General features: G+C 41.3%; 1 protein-coding gene across 1 annotated transcript in view; it reads right to left on the bottom strand.

The window, feature by feature from the left end:
• The window catches only part of lamc1 (laminin, gamma 1), an 80,995-nt gene that overhangs the window by 30,325 nt on the left and 30,340 nt on the right, over positions 1–20,330 (bottom strand). Inside the window, exon 2 of the mRNA XM_021589534.2 lies at positions 568–872. Coding sequence (XP_021445209.2) covers positions 568–872 — 305 coding nt within the window. The remainder of the gene's footprint in view (positions 1–567; positions 873–20,330) is intronic.

Below are 20,330 nucleotides of genomic sequence, written 5' to 3'. Positions count from 1 at the left end.
GCAATATGTTTCAAACATCAAACTGCAATATTGTATTGTGAGGTCCCTGGCAATTCTCCAGCCCTACAGGCTAGTAGTATCATTGTGCTTTGTCTGGAAGCACACACACAAATTCTCACTTACTAAAAGCAATGCGCAACAAACATCTCCAGCTGTGCCTCTAAGAGCCAAACTCAATCAGTACTGTAGTGGGAAATCTGGGGGCGTCACCTAGCAACAGTTTGCAGCACTTGGCACTGGTCAGGCTCTCACACTTTCCTAACTGGACTAGTGTGCTACTCCCTTCCATTGGGCACACCTGCCAACAGCAAATGTCCAGGCCAAAATATCTCAAGTATAGGGGCTAACTTATCATTACTCTGTCCACATCATTGATTGCCTCAACACTACCTATATATGATGCACTACATACTCTGTGCCTGCAGACAACCTTGGAAAAATAAAGCTAAATAAAACAGCCACCCAGGGACACACAAGTCTGGGATCATAGCTGGAACAAAAGCATCACACAATGTTCCTATGTCAAGGTCTCTAGAATACTATAAAACAGCAGATGTTGTTCTTTACCTGAAGAACTGGGCTGTTGTCAAAGTTGTAAGCACTGGGCCGGCCTTCAAGGGTGGAGAAGGCGACGTTTCCTCCAGTCAGGGGTGAGATGTCGCTGAACTCGTCTGTGCACAGTGCCTGTTGTTCGTCCTGTCCGGTGCGGATGAAGCCCCTGTTGGTCTTCTGGTAGGTCTTCTCACAGGAGCCACTGTAGTACTGGTAAGGCGTCCATGGTCCATCCTCACTTGTGCGCTTGTAGATGGCGAAGCTCTCTGGGCGGCTGGTGTGGAACTTGAGTCGCACGTAAGTGATGTCGAAAGCCTTGCCTGAAGAACAGAAAAGAAACATGAGAATTTTGATACTTTAGCCAAAAGATGAGCGCATAGTTCACGGTGAACAATACAAGCGACCATAACTGTTCCAACTACGCAGTTAATAAAGAGAAAACAAAAAATCTCTTGCACAACACATGGATAAATATTAAGCTGTTGCTCAATGACCCCAAAAAGCTAATCAGTCACTAAAGACTGCTTTACAACAAGCCTTTTCCAGATGCATTGTCTGTTTAAACCAAGACAAAAAAAAAAAAAGATTTCTAAAGCTCTCCAGTGTCCTCCAGTAATACTAGAGGGTCTTTTCAAAACCTATTTGGCATGTCTGGGCAGGCTAGGACTTGAAGGGGGATGAACACCAGACTATATGCGCTAGGAGAAATGGTATGGGGAGACGTCATTTATTTTGTGTAAAGAAATGAAATGATCTTTCAACATGGCGACAGGGGGTACAATTGTTTGTTTAACAAAAAATGTGCTCTCTAAACAGATCTGCAAAGAAAATAAAACATCTATACAGGGACCATTGTGGCGTGTGCAAATATAGGTGAAGCCATGTAACTTACTGAAACATATAGATGTCTCAACTACAGAAGGGCTTGGAAAGATAGAGGATTTAAATGAATCAGTTCATTTCCTCTCCAGTGAGTGATTGTGTATGTTGTTGCAGTGACCATGACAATGAACTTTGACTTTTGTGGGACCTCTGTTAAAGGAAAATTCCACCCCAAAATGATATTTTGGTATTTGTTACATTAGCCCATTGTTGATATAGTCCGGAAATGTTTGACATGTCAGCAATCAAGTTTTCAAGATCTGCAACTTTCAAAATACAGCCTTTTGATGCATTTGGTTGGCTGCGTTTCTGTATTTTAAAAGGGATATTATATCTTAAAGTTAAATCTTAAACTGCTGACGTGCTAAACATTTTGGAACTACACCGACAATAGACTAATGAAATAAATAACAAAAGATAGTTTCCTTTGTCTTTTAAGTCAGCAAGCTTTATAGATGAAGGTTAATCTGAAAGCAACATCTATATCTGTAGGGTGTTAGCTGGTTTTATCATGAATTCATGCGTTTACATTGAGATTAAAGTGAATAGTTGAGTATTCTATAAATGTTCTGGAGTGCCTGCTTTGGCCCAGGGAGTCTCCTATTCAAACATAAGACTTGTACAAATTCTACCTCAACTGGCCTGTGAGTCACTAAACGAGGCGTGGATTTCAACAGGTCTGCTTTAACATCTAGAGAAATCTTTGCAAATGAAAAAAAGCTGGAAGTAATACAATGATGTTTATTTGCGCTTATACCAATTTGATTGTGTTAAATTTCTCCTCAAATCTATTTAAGTAGAAAAAAAGTTTAGCTTAACACTGAGAAAGTTGCTAATTAAAACATGGAAAAAAACTAAAATCACACACAAGTGCAACGAGACACAGGCATACTTGACTGGTTGACATTTCCATAACATGTCATAGACAAAGAACTTTAAGCTTAACCATTTGTCTGACCTTTTACAACCAATTTGCTCACTCTTTCCACTAGCCACTTCCATTATGATGCACAGGCATGACACCAAAGCATCTGAATGTGACATTCTGTGAACAAGCAAACTTAAGAGTGCTCGAGCATCGGGGAAAATCGCACTGGGAACAGACTGTCATTGACATCTAATTTCTAAAACCACCCCCACATCCTCGTAAACAAGACAAACAGCATCTGTTGGCACAGCAAGGAAGTGGCAAGCAGAGGCAAACAAAAGGGCCTCTCGTCAACCCAACATGGAAGAGCCACTCAGTGGAGACAAAGGAAGCCTCAACAGTGAATACAGGTGGTCAGGCAGTCACTAGACTAGTAGTAGTTCACAGGCAAGGCAAGTTCTGAAGATAACGAGGAAAGGGCAATGGAAATTATGGTTTAGCCTTGAACAAGGACATGGTTACTCTTTGGCAGCTGAGGTTTAAATCATTAAGAGAATCTGTCTGCCAATAGGTACTTATCACAGTAGGAGGCCGTTTCTTCTCTTGCTAGAACAAAAGATGCACGAGCTGCGTACTGAACTGGTACCGACGAATCTGCCATTGCTACTTGTAAAATTGCAATGCTCCTCAGTGGCCGACAACTTGACTTTGAGTCAGAGAGCACAAACCTCCAAGTGGGAAAACCGACAGGAGTGACAACAAAGAGGAAAAAAATTAGCGAATTACATTCTAAAGGTTTAGCTAAGGTTATCTAGCCAGCTAAATAATTGGCTATGGGCAGCCACTGGCAGTATGGGATTATGTAGAGTGAATTTAATAGTTTCTTCGTCATCTTGCTAGCTAGTTATCTAGCTGTGGTCATCTGTCTAGAATAAACAACAGCTTTTTTACAACAATAGCAACACTAGCACAGGTAGCTAGTTATCCAACATTGGATACCTACAAAGCAAAATACACAGGGACTCGCATCGCCAAACTAAACGTAAGAATGCAATGCTACTGGAATGGAGTATTTTAACAAAGTCTGTTGACATTGTTCACAGGCGCTAAGTACTCTCTGCAAGCAAACATTTTACAAATCTTACTGGTGTGTGGGACCAATTAAGAGTCTTGGGTGGCCAAGGTTTGTTCTTAGTACATTCAACCAAAATTAGTTTTACAGTACACTGTGATTGTCACTGTAGGCCAACTTTTAGCTTTCAAGCCCTAGGTGCATTCTTTCACTGATTAGCTAAAACTGTACAAAGTAATAACCACAAAGCCAGCTATGCCCTATAAATGCATCATTTCAGTGATGTAGGCCTGCAGTAACAAACATTAATAGAGGGCAGGAATAGCTAACATTTCAGTCTTCACTAAAACTGTAGTCTAATGCAATGATCGCTTTTATGATTGAGCTGATGCACTTTAAAGATGCACTACCCAGAAATCGCTCTACTATAACTATTGCTAAAATTCTAATAGTTTGCCTAATTTTAGTTTATGTGACAAAAGAACTATAGCATAGAGCAGGTATTCCCGAACTGGGGTACGCCAAATAAATGTGATTCTTTGACATTTTTTTCCCTTCACATTTTCAAACAGCACTTTCATATTTTCTAACGGGGCTATACATTTGGGAGAGTTTTTTTTCCTTGCCTGAGTAGCCTCGTTTCACTGCCAAAAATAACAAACCATCTAGTGTTCAGCAAAATAACAACACAATGTCAAATACAGGTAGCCTAGTCAAATAATTAACATCCAATCACTTAACCTTTACTCTCTTGCAGGAAACCATCACTTTTTGCACAGACATTTAGAAGCAAAACATGACAATTAGAAAAATAAGCCACGGGAGTTTTTGGAGCAGGAATAAAGATGACTTTTGAGTAGTAAGACATGTATAAAAGCAACAGATACCATTAACTAAAGCGTCTTATATGGTGAGCTACCGAGTGGCTAGGACAGGCAAGCCCGATTCTATCGTGGATGACTTAATTCTTCCTGATGCCGCGGATGTGGCTGGGACAATGCTGGGGGAAAAGGACCCCAAAAAAACTATACAGACTAGAGGTTGACCGATTATGATTTTTCAACGCCGATACAGATTATGGGAGGACCAAAAAAGCCGATACCGATTAAAATCGGCCAATTTTTAAAATATATATTTTATTTGTAATAATGACAATTACAACAATACTGAATGAACACTTATTTTAACTTCATATAAAACAAATAAAATCAATTTAGCCTCAAGTAAATAATGAAACATGTTCAATTTGGTTTAAATAATGCAAAAACAAAGTGTTGGAGAAGAACGTAATATGTGCCATGTAAAAATATGTGCAATGTAAAAAAGCTAACGTTTAAGTTCCTTGCTCAGAACATGAGAACATATGAAAGTTGGTTATTTTTAACATGAGACTTCAATATTCTAAGGTAAGAGGTTTTAGGTTGTAGTTAATATAGTATTTATAGGACTATTTCTCTCTATACCATTTGTATTTCATATACCTTTGACTATTGGATGTTCTTATAGGCACTATAGTATTGCCAGTGTAACAGTATAGCTTCCGTCCCCCTCCTCGCCCTTTCCTGGGCTCGAACCAGGAACACATCGACAACAGCCACACTCAAAGCATCGTTACTCATCGCTCCACAAAAGCCGCAGCCCTTGCAGCGCAAGGGGAATAACTACACCAAATCTTAAAGCGAGTGACGTTTGAATCAATATTAGCGCACACCCAGCTAACTAGCTAGCCATTTCACATTGGTTTCACCAGCCATTAGGCTGGTAGGCTTGAAGTCATAAACAGCGCTATGCTTGCGAAGAGCTGCTGGCAAAACGCATGATAGTGCTGTCTGAATGAATGATTACGGGCCTGCTGCTGCTCAGTCATACTGCTCTATCAAATTAGACTTAATTATAACATAATAACACACAGAAATACGATTATTTGGTCATTAATATGATCGAATCCAGAAACTACCATTTCGAAAAACAAAACATTTATTATTTCAGTGAAAAACGGAACCGTTCGGTATTTTATCTAACGGGTGGCATCCCTAAGTCTAAATATTCTTGTTACATTGCACAACCTTCAATGTACGTCATAATTATGTAAAATTCTGGCAAATGAGTTCGCAATGAGCCAGGCAGCCCAAACTGTTGCATATACCCTGACTCTGCATGCAATGAATGCAAGAGAAATGACACAATTTCACCTGGTTAATATTGCCTGCTAAACTGGATTAGTAGTTATAACTAGTGATTATGGTTGATTGTTTTTTCTAAAGATAAGTTTAATGCTAGCTAGCAATTTACCTTGGCTTCTACTGCATTCGCGTAACAGGCAGATTACTCGAGGAGTGCAATAGTTAGAGCGTTGGACTAGTTAACTGTGCGGTTGCAAGATTGGAACCCCTGAACAAGGCAGTTAACCCACCGTTCCTAGGCAGTCATTGAAAATAAGCATGTGTTCTTAACTGACTTGCCTAGTTAAATAAAAGGTATAAAAAAATAAAATCGGAAATCGGCGCCCAAAAATACCGATTTCTGATTGTTATGAAAAGTTGAAATCGGCCCTAATTAAATCGCCCATTCCGATTAATCGGTCGACCTCTAATACAGACAATGCCTTCATCAAACAACACTGTTTCACAATGCTTCAGATGTTCTGAAACAATCGCATAAGCCAGTGAAATATATGCGTTACAGTTGGATGAGTCAACAGACGTGGCGGGCCTGGCAGACCTGGTATATGTCCGTTATGTTTATGGGGGGTCAATTAAGGAAGACATCCTCTTCTGCAAACCACTGGAAACCAGGACAACAGGAGAGGATACTTTTAAAGTACTGGACAGCTTTGTGACATCAAATGGACGTTGGTGGTCAAGATGTGTTGGTATCTGTACTGATAGAGCAAAAGCCTTGACAGGGAGACATAGTGGAGTGGTACCACACGTCTGGAGCAACTGCTTGCACGCCACTTGGGTACACTGCAGCATCCACCGAGAGGCTCTTGCTGCCAAGGGAATGCCTGACAGCTTGAAAGACGTTTTGGACTCTACAGTGAAAATGGTTAACTTTGTTAAAGCAAGGCCCCTGAACTCGTGTATTTCCTACACTATGTAATGATATGGGCAGTGACCATGTAACGCTTTTACAACATACAGAAAGAAGTGTGCTGGTTATCAAGTGGCAAAGTATTGACAAGTTTCTTTTTTTAAATTGAGAGACAAGCTTAAAGTTCTTTACTGACCATAATTTTCACTTGTTTTACCGATTGCATAATGACGAGATTCTCACACGACTGGCTTATCTGGGTGATGTTTTATCTCGCCTTAATGATCTCAATCTAGGATTACAGTGACTCTCCGCAACTATATTCAGTGTGCGGTACAAAATTGAGGCTATGATTAAGGAGTTGTCTGCATTAACAAGGACAACACACTGGTCTTTCCATCATTGTATGATGTTTTTGTGTGCAACTAAACTCAAGCTTACTGACAATGTCAAATGTGATACAGGAAAGCACCCGAATGAGTTGGGAGCGCAATTACACTGGTAATTACGCAGGTACGACAAACAACTGGATTCGTTATCCCTTTCATGCCATGCCTCCAGTCCACTTACAGATATCTGAACCAGAGAGCCTCATCGAAATTGCAACAAGCGGTTCTGTGAAAATGGAATTAAAAAAGAAGCCACTGCCAGATCTCTGGAATGGGCTGTGCTCAGAGTTTATTGCCTTGGCAAATCGCGCTGTTAAGTCACAGATACCCTTTGCAACCATGCACCTATGTGAGAGTGGATTCTCGGCCCTTACGAGCATGAAAACTAAATACAGGCACGGACTGTGTGGAAAATTATTTAAGACAGATTCTCTCCAATACAACATTACAGAGGTATGTGCATTCTTTCAAGCACACCCTTCTCATTAACTTGTGGTGAGTTATTCACAATTTTTAATGAACAAATAAGGTTTTATATGTAAAATGGCTAAATAAAAGAGCAAAATTATTGATCATTATTATTTGTGCCCTGGTCCTATAAGAGCTCTTTGTTTACTTCCCATGACCCGAGATGTGACAAAAACTCACACTCATGTTTAAAAATGTATAGTGTGTGTGTGTCAGGCTTACAATGTTGGCAAAAAACAACATTTGAGAGTGCGCCGACCCTGATGCTGGAGGGGGTATGCAGCTGGAGGTTGAATGTTTTAAGGGGTACGGGACTATAAAACGTTTGGGAACCACTGGTCTACAGCATGAAGCCATGAGGAATTCCGGCTTTCCTTACAAAACAATTGGTTAATTGATAAGCAAAATTATTTACAGTTGAGAGCGCAAACAAAGTCTGGCTGAGAGAACCCCTTGTGTTCTCCTAGAAGTATAAAAAAGTATTCAAAAGACGTAAGATAAAGACTAAGTTGGTTTACAGTGGAAGGTATCTTGTCATTTTACACATTAGTAACAGTAGGCTAGGGTGGGGAAGTTGTCAGATGTACATTAAACAAAACTTCTTCCACACGATCAGCATCAGAAGAGCTATAACTTTACACAATAATTAGCTTAAAGAAATCCCAAGAACTGTTATGCTAAAAGCCCGACCAATATGGGATGTTTGGGTCAAATACCGATTCTAGGGAGGCAAAAGTCAACGATAATGATATATTAGATTTATTTCACCTTTATTTAACCAGGTAGGCTAGTTGAGAACAAGTTCTCATCGTATCTGCAGATATATGTTTTTAGAGGTAGAATGAACAACACTTTTCTTCACAAATTGTGCTCCAAAGGATTAACAGGTACTCTACATTATGATTTCATAACTAAATATAAAAATGTAAATTATTTAAAGAACATTTTAGTTGTGGTTTACATAACCACCAAAAAGCAACTATATCCTCTATAAATACAAAAGTTAATACAAAAACACACAGTTTACCTTCTTTGGTGCATCTTAAAAGATTTGCCCAGCTATGGCAGTGGATAAGAATGCAGAAGTTTGTGCTGAAGCACCACCAGCACACTAATAAACAAGAAGGGCTGAATGAATTAACCTGTCTCAAAGTAAATCTGAAACGGCACATTTCACAAGCTCAAACTGCAGTGAAATCCTGTAATATGCTGTTCATAATGTCACCACTTTGTGTAAAGAAACACTTTATGGCAACCTACAATGAGAGCTTTTTCAGAGATTCTTTGGAGGAGATGGGGAAACTCCATTTGAACCGCATTAAAGCCCATTGTGTATGTTTCCCATGCATCTTCAATGGACAACGCGGCGCATTCTGGGAGATTCTGGGACAAGGAAAGCTATCCTTCAATGAGTGTATGGGAGTCAATTGGACACTAGCTAAAAAACCAAACATTAGCATGAATTTGGTCAACAAGATGTACTACATTACAAACAACTTATTTTCTGTAATATCAGATAGTTTTGGAACCTTGACCTCAGGTACTTTTGAGGAAAAAGGGCAGGTTTCTTGACTGATACCCTGACTTCGAGAAGGGATTGAGTGACAATTAGCTTAGCAACCGCGTGACGCAGCATGACAACGTGAAGACAATTGGTCGACAGTCTGCTGTTTGAGGCGTTATACATTCCTCTATGTGATAACAAGGAATCCCAATGATGTATTGTCTGTTGTTATGACAAGCAAGCGCAAGCTGTTCATTAAGACAAAGTTTTCTTACTGACACCATAATGTAAATTACACTGTTATTCAATACAAAATGTATTGGCTATACATTTCAACTGCAAACGGCATGCACTGATGACTGAAAATGTTAATACAGGAAAATACTTGCCACACTGGTTTAGTCACACGTTCTAATTTAGCTAGGTAACTAGCTAACAATCTTATCTCATGAATGAAGCACATAGTCTGAATGATAGATCTGCGTCAACTAAATAAATTAATTCACTAAAATAATAGTTCCAGATAGTAACAGTGTTATTTTTGTATTAAGGGGTCTTGACTTTGGCGCCAGGCCAGTGTTCACACATATTATGCAATCTCTATTGCACTCCACACTGCCCTTTCCCACCTGGACAAAAGCAACACCTATGTGAGAATGCTATTCATTGACTACAGCTCAGCATTCAACACTATAGTACCCTCAAAGCGCATCACTAAGCTAAGGATGCTGGGACTAAACACCTCCCTCTAAAACTGGATCCTGGACTTCCTGACGGGCCGCCCCCCAGGTGGTGAGGGTAGGTAGCAACACATCTGCCACACTGATCCTCAACACTGGAGCGCCCCAGGGGTGCGTGCTTAGTCCCCTCCTGTACTCCCTGTTCACCCACGACTGCATGGCCAGGCACGACTCTAACAACATCATTAAGACGACACAAGAGTGGTGGGCCTGATCACCGACAACGACGAGGCAGCCTTTTGGGAGGAAGTCAGAGACCTGGCCGGGTGGTGCCAGAATAACAACCTATCCCTCAATGTAACCAAAACTAAGGATATTATTGTGGACTACAGGAAAAGGAGGACCGAGCACACACCCATTCTTATCGACGGGGCTGTAGTGGAGCAGGTTGAGAGTTAAGTTCCTTGGTGTCCACATCAACAACAAACTATAATGGTCCAAACACACCAAGACAGTCGTGAAGAGGGCACGACAAAGCCTATTCCCCCCCCAGGAAACTAAAAAGATTTCGCATGGGTCCTGAGATCCTCAAAAAGGTATGACAGCTGCAACATCGAGAGCATCCTGACTGGTTGCATCACTGCCTGGTACGGCAATCTGACCGCAAGGCACTAGAGGGTAGTGCGTACGGCCCAGTACATCACTGGGGCTAAGCTGCCTGCCATCCAGGACCTCTACACCAGGCGGTGTCAGAGGAAGGCCCTAAATATTGTCAAAGACTCCAGCTACCCTAGTCATAGACTGTTCTCTCTACTACCGCATGGCAAGCGGTACCAGAGTGCCAAGTCTTGGACAGAAAGGCTTCAACAGTTTTTACCCCCAAGCCAGACTCCTGAACAGGTAATCAAATGGCTACCCGGACTATTTGCATTGCGTGCCCCACCCCCCCAACCCCAACCCCTCTTTTATGCTACTGCTACTCTCTGTTCATCATATATTCATTGTCACTTTAACCATATCTACATGTACATACTACCTAAAATCAGCCTAACTAACCGGTGTCTGTATGTAGCCTCGCTACTTTTATAGCTTCGCTACTGTATATAGCCTGTCTTTTTACTGTCATTTTATTTCTTTACCTACCTATTGTTGCACTATTGGTTAGAGCCTATAAGTAAGCATTTCACTGTAAGGTTCAGCGTATTCAGAGCGTATTCAGAGCACGTGAGAAATAAAATTTGATTTGATGATTTGAGATTGCTTGCTAGCTAGCCACTTAATTACTCTATTTATTTAGTACTTTTTTACCCCTTATTCTCCCCAATTTTGTGATACACAATTGGTAGATAAAGTCTTGTCCCATCGCTGCAACTCCCGTATGGGATCTGGAGAGGCGAAGGTCGCAAGCCATGCATTCTCTGAAACACAACCCAGCCAAGACACACTGCTCGCTTAACTTATTTGGGACAGGGGGCAGTATTTTCACGTCCGGATGAAAAGCGCGTTCAAAGTAAACTGCCTGCTACTCAGGCCCAGAAGCAAAGATATGCATATTATTAGTAGATTTGGATAGAAAACACTGAAGTTTCTAAAATTGTTTGAATCTTGTCTGTGAGTATAACAGAACATATTTGGCAGGCGAAACCCAGAGGACAAAACATTTCAGATTTTTTTTTTCAATGGACTTTCATTGGGAATCCAGATTTCTAAGGGCCTTGCTTGCAGTTTCTATCGCTTCCACTGGACGTCAACAGTCTTTAGAAATTGGTGGAGGTTTTTCCTTTGAGAAATGAAAAAGTAGCACTGTTCAGAACGAGGCTCGAGGGAAGTGTACTGTTTGATAGAGGCGCGTGACCTGAAAAGCACGCTCCACTTTGTTTTCCTCCGGTATTGAACACAGTCCCGTCTTAAATTTGATCGATTATTTACGTTTAAAAAAACTAAAGTTGTATTAGGAAAGTAGTTTGAAATGTTTGGACAAAGCTTACAGGTAACTTATGAGAAATTTTGTAGTCATGTTGCGCGAGTTGGAACCAGTGTTTTTCTGGATCAAACGTGCCAAATAAATGGACATTTTGGATATATATCGACAGAATTAATCAAACAAAAAGGACCATTTGTGATGTTTATGGGACATATTGGAGTGCCAACAGAAGGAGCTCGTCAAAGGTAAGGCATGAATTATATCTTTATTTCTGCGTTTTGTGTCACGCCTGAAGGGTTGAAATATGATTGTCTGTTTGCTGGGGTGCTAGCATTGTTTGCTTTTGCCGTAAAGCCTTTTTGATTTCTGACACGTTGGCTGGATTCACAACAAGTGTAGTTTTAATTTGGTGTATTGCATGTGTGATTACATGAAAGTAAAATTTTTATAGTAATTTATTTGAGCGCTCTGCATTGTCACTGGATGTTGGCCAGTGAGGTTAACCCGGAAGCCAGCCGCACCAATGTGTCAGAGGAAACACCGTACAGCTGTCGACGGATGTCAGCGTGCATGTGACCGGCGCGCCAAAGGAGTCGCTAGAGTGCGATGGGACAAGGACATCCCGGCCGGCCAAACCCTCCCCTAACCCGGACGACGCTGGGCTAATTGTGCGCAGCCTCATGGGTCTCCTGGTCGCGGCAGGCTGCAACACAGCCCGGGATCAAACACGGGTCTGTAGTGACATTAGCCCAAGGGCCTCCCGAGGGGGCGCAGCAGCCTTACTACATTGCTGGTTAGCTAGCCAGCTAACGTTAACCAAGTGGGCATGTGATGAGGATAGGACTGCTTGCTTCGTGAAGTGTAATTTTGATTATTTACTTATTCAACAACGGCTGTGGCAAGCTACTCACCATCAAACCACTACGACCACTGACTCTCACGTCATGACTTACAGGCTGAAAGATGTTCAATAAGCAGCTCGTAGAGCACCCTAATACCGCAAAGGAGCACAAGTATTTGTTATGTATAGAATATCGGTGGAATAAAGACTGATACAAATGTTTCTGTATAAGGCTAATACTGTCTGATAATATCTATCAACCGATATCTGTCAGGCTATAGTTATGCTACAGCCTAATACGCAATAAATTGGTATGGGTTAAAACCGACTTAACACTACCATTGTAAGATACAGACCCGGTGAAATATATTTTAGAGCTCCAAACGCAGTAATGTTTTAAATGAGAATAAACTCCTGTGAGTGACAGCCAATAACTAAGGGAGGGGACTTTAACCATGTGTTCACCTGCCCCCTCCTCAAGCATGTTGTAGTAGAGTGAGGCTGTGATGTGGTGGTTGGGGGAGGGGAGGTGGAGAGTGAACTGTCTGGAATCAATGATCTTTTATATTGACAAGACAATCAAGTGACTGCTCTAACAACATAAATACATGTCCTCAAAGATGAAAAGCAGGCGGAAGGAGGCGAGATCAGATTGGACCATTTTAGCTAATGAGAGGGCAGATACGTGTGTGTGAACAACAGGCCAGAGATAAAAAGATGAGTCTTCTCTATCTTTGCCCTTATATCATCTGACAGTGTCATTTAGGCCATCTCCATTTAAAAGGAGTCAATTCTTATTTTTCATTGGCTGACCGCTCCCAACTCATAGGAAATCTCTATCCAGTTGACTACTTTAAAATAGTGGAAGACCTCAATGGCAATGTCCATGCTAAAACAGGTTATACCCATGATGAGTCCTCCATCTATCTCTGACAACAGGCACAACGCCGATAGTAGTCTTTTTCAAAGTTGTCGAAATGCTACGTGCGTCTGCTTAGATCAGTGCATTCGTAAAAACAAAACCTAACCATTACTGAAATTCTATTTGATCAAATGAGCCTCATGTAGCAATAGAAAAAAGTGTTAACACAATTCGACAATCATTGACCTACATGCAAAATATCCTCACTTCGCGGGCTCAATTTCGTGGACAGATTATGGGCTGAGTAAAACCTTTCGCTTAGTCTCTTTCTCTCTGCTGGAATGTGCTTCCGCTAGGCCAGTAAAGGGGTGGGCTGACAAGAGAACGACTCGAGAGGGAGAACAGAGACAAGTAAGTTAGGGGGAAAAGGGGCTGTGTATGGAGACATATTGTTTGTTAAAATGTGAATGAAAGCTCATGACTGTTCTAAAAAGAGGATTGTCTTTGATCAGCAATTCAAAAGTTCTGAAGAAAAAGACATGCATGTTCAACAAATCAAGCATTGATTCAATCTGAGAATTTGTGCCTGGCTTACAATTGTTGAAGCATGAATGGCCAGAACTAAACAAGGACTTTATAACATACTGTAAAGAAAAAGTCAAATGTAATATTCCGTGAATCATGTAATTATATGCACATTCCGCAAATATATCCGACACTCAAAGATGCATTAGACTGGTTTGAGGAAATGTGAAATCTGCATTTACATTGCCAAAGATTCTGACAAGCCACACTGATGTTTCCTATGGTCTCTAACATGTCATTAGGACACAAGTGGTGTTTTATCACTGCAAGCTTGGACGTGTAAGCAGACAAACCTCACAAGACCAGAGTTTTTTAACAAACAGATCTGGGACCTTTCTGGGACCTTTCTGCAGATGACTACCAAGGGGGACATTCCAGGGGGTCAGCAGAGGCGTCTTTGAAAAGTTAATAATCTGTTAATCGCATAGCCAATTTCTATACTCATAAGCCGTGAAAATCATATGAAAAACAGATGGTACCTTTTCCCGAAGACAATCTCATTAATTCCATTTTAACACAGAAGAGATCTTTCCTTAAGAACATTACAGTCAAGAGGAAGAAGCCCACACACTGCTATTAATTCAACATGCAGAACATGTTGTACTTGATGTTCCGTGGCCGTTGGAAGACTCTTTCCAACATTTTCAGTGCCAGGTGGTTTCTGCCAGTTCCCCTCATTACTTTACCTAAAATGTTTGACAACAGTTTATTTTGGCAATGAAGCCCTTTATCTACTTCCCTAGAGTCAGATGAACATGTTAGTTGTTACTATAGACTTCCAGTCATTGCACTAACAATAGTTAGGATTGGCTTGCGAAACTAAAGTATGCATTAATGACAAATGTATTATAGAAAATGAGTAACCAAATCAAAATGTTATTTGTCACATGCACCGAATACAACAGGTGTGCTTACTTACAAGCCCTTAAGACTTATTATTCTTTAAACTGCATTGTTGGTTAAGAAAAAAAATAGAAAAGTAACCAACGAAAGTAAAAAAATATTAAAGAGCAGCAGTAAAATAACAATAGCGAGGCTATATACCAGTACATAGTCAATGTGCGGGGGCACCGGTTAATTGAGGTAATATGTACATGTAGGTAGAGTTAGTGACTATGCATAAATAATAAAACAGAGTGGCAGCAGCGTAAGGGGGGGATGCAAATAGTGTATGTGGTTATGGGCTAGTTATTTAAAAGTCGACATGATATGGTGGCTTCCCACCCATTGAAGGCTAGTTCTTTTGATGTCAAATTCCTTTGAATGTACAGTATTATTGTAGACATTCTTGGGTTAAACCAAGGTGGTATGCTTCGCTGTTGGCCATTTGATTTAGGGTCTTTCAGCACACCTCTCAGTTGTCAGAGATGAGGTGATAAAACTGATGATTAGTGATTGGGTTTGGGATAAGGTTTCATTGACATCCCACAAAGGCATCAAAAAAACAAAGCTGATTGCTAACACACTCAGCCTGAAGCAACGAGAGCAAGGCTGTAAGTGAAAATGGTGCTGAAAGTTGGAGCACCTTCCTGGGAGAAAAGTCTCAGTCACACCAAATCCCTTATTCAATCTCTGCAGACAATCTCTTATTGAATAAGATAACCTATTCAGACTCTCTTATTCAATCTCTGAGGCCAAAAAGACTCATGGGCCTTCAGATCCTCCAAAAGTTCTACAGCTGCACCATTGAGAGCATCTCGACTGGCTGCATACCCGCTTGGTATGGCAACTGCTTGGCACCTGACTGCAAGGCACTACAGAGGGTAGTGCGTATGGCACAATGTATCCCTGGTGCCAGAGGAAGGACCTAAAAATGGTCAAAGGCTCCAGCCTCCCAAGTCAGAATGTTCTCTCTGCTACCGCACGGCAAGCGGTACCGATGCACAAAGTCTGGAACCAACAGGACCCCGAACAGCTTCTACCCCCAAGCCATAATTTGTTAAATAGTTAACCAATAGCTACCTGGACGGCATTGACCCGTACTGTTTATGATCTATTCTGTTCTGTTCTGCATTGAAGATCCCCAAGAACACAGTGGCCTCCATCATTCTTAAATGGAAGATGTGTGGAACCACCAAGACTTTTCCTAGACCTGGCAGCCAGGCTAAACTGAGCAATCGGGGAGAAGGGCCTTGGTGAGGGAGGTGAACAAGAACCCAATGGTCACTCTGACAGAGCTCCAGAGTTCCTCTGTGGAGATGGGAGAACCTTCCAGAGGAACAAACATCGCTGCAGCACTCCACCAATCAGGCCTCTATGGTAGAGTGGCCAGACAGAAGCCACTCAGTAAAAGGCACAACATGCTGCTTGGAGTTTGCCAAAAGGCACCTAAAGACTCTCAGACCATGAGATAAAAAGATTCTCTGGTCTGATGAAACAATGATTAAACTCTTTGGCCAATACCATCCCTACAGTGAAGCACAAGTGGTGGTAGTATCATGCTGTGGTGATGTTCTTCAGCGGCAGGGACTGGGAGACTAGTCAGGATCGAGGGAAAGATGAACGGAGCAAAATACAGAGATCTTTGATGAAGAGCGCTCTGGAGCATGTTAAGACCTCAGACTGGGGCAAAGGTTAACCTTCCAACAGGACAATGACCCTACGCACACAGTCAAGACAACGCAGGAGTGGCTTCAGGACAAGTCTCTGAATGTCCTTGAGTGGCCTAGCCAGAGCCCAGACTTGCACCCGATCGAACATCTCTGGAGAGACCTGAAAAAAAGCTGTGCAGCGACGCTCCCCATCCAACCTGACAGAGCTAGAGAGGATCTGCAGAGAAGAATGGGAGAAACTCCCCAATACAGGTGTGCCAAGCTTGTAGCGGCATACCCAAGAAGACGCTGTAATTGCTGCCAAAGGTGCTTCAACAAAGTACTGAGTAAAGGGTCTGAATACATATGTAAATGCGACCACTTTTACATGTTTTATAAATGATCAAAAAAGTACAACTTTTTATTTTATTTTCGTCAGTCATGGGGTATTGTGTGTAGATTGATGAGGGGAAAAAAACAATTTAATACATTTTTGAATTTGAGGCTGTAATGTAACAAAATGTAGAAAAGGGGTCTGAATACTTTCCGAAGGCACTGTATATGTACATATCTACCTCAATTACCTTCATAACCCTGCACATCGACTTGGTATTCGTACCCTGTGTATATAGCGAAGATATCATTACTCATTGTGTACTTACTCCTCTTATTAGTTTTCCATTTCTTTTTTTCTCTCTGCATTGTTGGGAAGGGCCCGTAAGTAAGTATTTCATTGTTATTCTACACCAGTTGCTTATGAATCATGTGACGAATAACATTTCATTTGAGAATTCAGATTTTTGTTCAAACCCTCAGCTTATGAAAGGCCTAATTATTTCAGAAAATCATTAGAAAAAAACATCATTAGTTCAGCCAAATTAATAGAAATATCAGAGCCCTAAAAAATTGCCCTGCATTGAAGATCCCCAAGCCCTAATATCAGAGCCCTAAAAATTGCCCTAAGCCCTAATATCAGAGCCCTAAAAATTGCCCTAAGCCCTAAAAATTGCCCTAAGCCCTAATATCAGAGCCCTAAAAATTGCCCTAAGCCCTAAAAATTGCTCTAAGCCCTAATATCAGTCCTAAAAATTGCCCTAAGCCCTAATATCAGAGCCCTACAAATTGCCTTAAGACCTAATATCAGAGCCCTAAAAATTGCCCTAAACCCTAAAAATTGCCCTAAGCCCTAATAGAGCCCTAAAAATTGCCCTAAGCCCTAAAAATTGCCATAAGCCCTAATATCAGAGCCCTAAAAATTGCCCTAAGCCCTAAAAATTGCCCTAAGCCCTAATATCAGAGCCCTAAAAATTGCCCTAAGCCCTAATATCAGAACCCTAAAAATTGCCCTAAGCCCTAAAAATTGCCCTAAGCCCTAATAGAGCCCTAAAAATTGCCCTAAGCCCTAAAAATTGCCATAAGCCCTAATATCAGAGCCCTAAAAATTGCCCTAAGCCCTAAAAATTGCCCTAAGCCCTAATATCAGAGCCCTAAAAATTGCCCTAAGCCCTAATATCAGAACCCTAAAAATTGCCCTAAGCCCTAAAAAATTGCCCTAAGCCCTAATAGAGCCCTAAAAATTGCCCTAAGCCCTAAAAATTGCCCTAAGCCCCAATATCAGAGCCCTAAAAATTGCCCTAAGCCCTAATATCAGAGCCCTAAAAATTGCCCTAAGCCCTAAAAATTGCCCTAAGCCCTAATATCAGAGCCCTAAAAAATGCCCTAAGCCCTAAAAATTGCCCTAAGCCCTAATATCAGAGCCCTAAAAATTGCCCTAAGCCCTAATATCAGAGCCCTAAAAATTGCCCTAAGCCCTAAAAATTGCCCTAAGCCCTAATAGAGCCCTAAAAAATTGCCCTAAGCCCTAAAAATTGCCCTAAGCCCTAATATCAGAGCCCTAAAAATTGCACTAAGCCCTAATATCAGAGCCCTAAAAATTGCCCTAAGCCCTAAAAATTGCCCTAAGCCCTAATAGAGCCCTAAAAAATTGCCCTAAGCCCTAAAAATTGCCCTAAGCCCTAATATCAGAGCCCTAAAAATTGCCCTAAGCCCTAATATCAGAGCCCTAAAAATTGCCCTAAGCCCTAATATCAGAGCCCTAAAAATTGCCCTAAGCCCTAATATCAGAGCCCTAAAAATTGTTCTAAGCCTTAATATCAGAGCCCTAAAAATTGTTTCGCTCCATTTACATTCAAGGGGAAAACAGCTAATTCAGCCATTTAAAATACATATATTATCAATAAATCTCTGGGTTGATATCATCGAGGTGTCATTTAGAAACTTCTCCCTCTAAAATGCTACTTTTAAGGTGTGTTCTAATTTTTTGCTGGGATGACCTGCCTGTGGGATTTGGGCCTCTACACCCAGTAGAGGCACAGCCTGAGGGTGAGTAGCAGGGAATATCTGGTGGATGGGAGGGGGATTACGGGTTGTTGAAGGGTGTGTGTTAATGTCCAGGGGAAGGCCACAAGCCACACCATGGTCCAATTAGATTTCCTCCCATGACCTCATCACATTCTTTACGTGGGAGATGAACAATGACCGCTTTGAGTTTTAACGTGTGGGCATGACAACTTTCTCCCCCCATGTACACGATTTTCTCCATCTGCTCGGGAGATATGTAGAACATCTGATTTAACTCAACACTCCCACGGGCTGAACCAATACACGGACATACATGGGGATCGGATACAGCAACAACCATGGCATCAACTCACTGCAATCAATTTACTTCAGGGCACAATCCAATTCAGTTTACACCTTGCTAATATGATCACAGTAGGATCTAGTAACCTAGAGGGCAAATTTATTCACATCAAATTATTATTCATTTCTAAAAAGGAAACTAAAGCACTTCTGAAGTAGATTTGTACTTGCGTGTGTGCTTACACACCATGTAGGCTAGTCCTCACTGACCAAAGGGGATACCCAAACCTCGTTAATGTAAGCAAAGAAAAAAGCATGAGCTGCAGGGGAGAAGATGGCCGTGTGCTTCTGCATTAAACAGGAGAGAAAAAAAGGTCAACTCATAAGGACTATTTTGCTTTTCTCTAACAGGTGTCATGTCGGGTCAGAGTCTGACAAGTAAAACCTCCCGAGATAAAAACTTGAACAAATTGAAAGTTCTATTCAGAAAAGGTGGGGGAGGGCAACATTACAATTGAGGAATCTGAGGAATGTGCCCGAGTTCATCATCTGAAGGGCAGATCGCCCGTTACTGTCTCTATGAGAACTGGCAGACAGGAATAAAGATCCCCCTCACCCGGCTGATCTCTAAAATAAACTATTTCCGGAAGGTCCAGCGACTCAAAGGGAGCCCCCTCTCTGTCAGAAAGAGGTGCTTTCCCAGCGTTGTGATACTTCTTTCACAGGATTCACAGCATATTGCTTGTAAAAACATATGATCCCCTTTCAAACAGACCCATTTTTACCTCTCGTCGACATTCTCCTTTTATTTAGCGATTGCTTAGCGGCAAATGAGCAAGAAACATTCAAAGAGGTTCATTGAACTCGACCAAAACAATGGAATTGCCATGGAAATGCGTCAGGAAAAGGGGTGTGAGGGAAAGATCCTGAGGCTCCTCATAGCCTCCCAGCAAAATTAGCCCACATTCAGGCTATTGTTTAAGTGTATTTCACACTATGTTGAGTTAAAAATAAGAGTATAATGCTTGTTTGGATGTCAACCCCAACATGTTCATGTCATCATTACCAATCAACTGATTACAGCTAAAAACAACTGACTACCACATCCGATTTCTGAATGCTAACCAAACGTATGAGTTAGCATTTAGCAATCACTCCTAAAAATGAAAAGGGACAACTTCTACATGTTATGCAGTGAAAACAGCCAAATAAATCAAAGTAACCACACTGTGGGCCTGTTACAATAGATCAATCATGACAGAATTTATGAATATCCACTTTGTAAGATCAGATATTGAATATGCGTCAATCTGGTCTGCGTTCCATTAACTCCTTTAACGCATCTATTAATCAAGTTCTAAATTCCTCTGTTAGGACAGAATACACTGCTTTCGTTTCTTCCCATTCACAACAGTAAGTTAGCAGCTTGCAATACATGATTTTCCTTTTATGGGGAATAAAAAGTTGTTCTGGTAATTATATGGAGCTGGCTAGTC

The sequence above is a fragment of the Oncorhynchus mykiss genome, chromosome 28 (genome assembly GCF_013265735.2).
Source record: "Oncorhynchus mykiss isolate Arlee chromosome 28, USDA_OmykA_1.1, whole genome shotgun sequence".
Lineage (NCBI taxonomy): Eukaryota > Metazoa > Chordata > Actinopteri > Salmoniformes > Salmonidae > Oncorhynchus > Oncorhynchus mykiss.
This window is presented reverse-complemented; position numbering and strand designations above follow the sequence as displayed.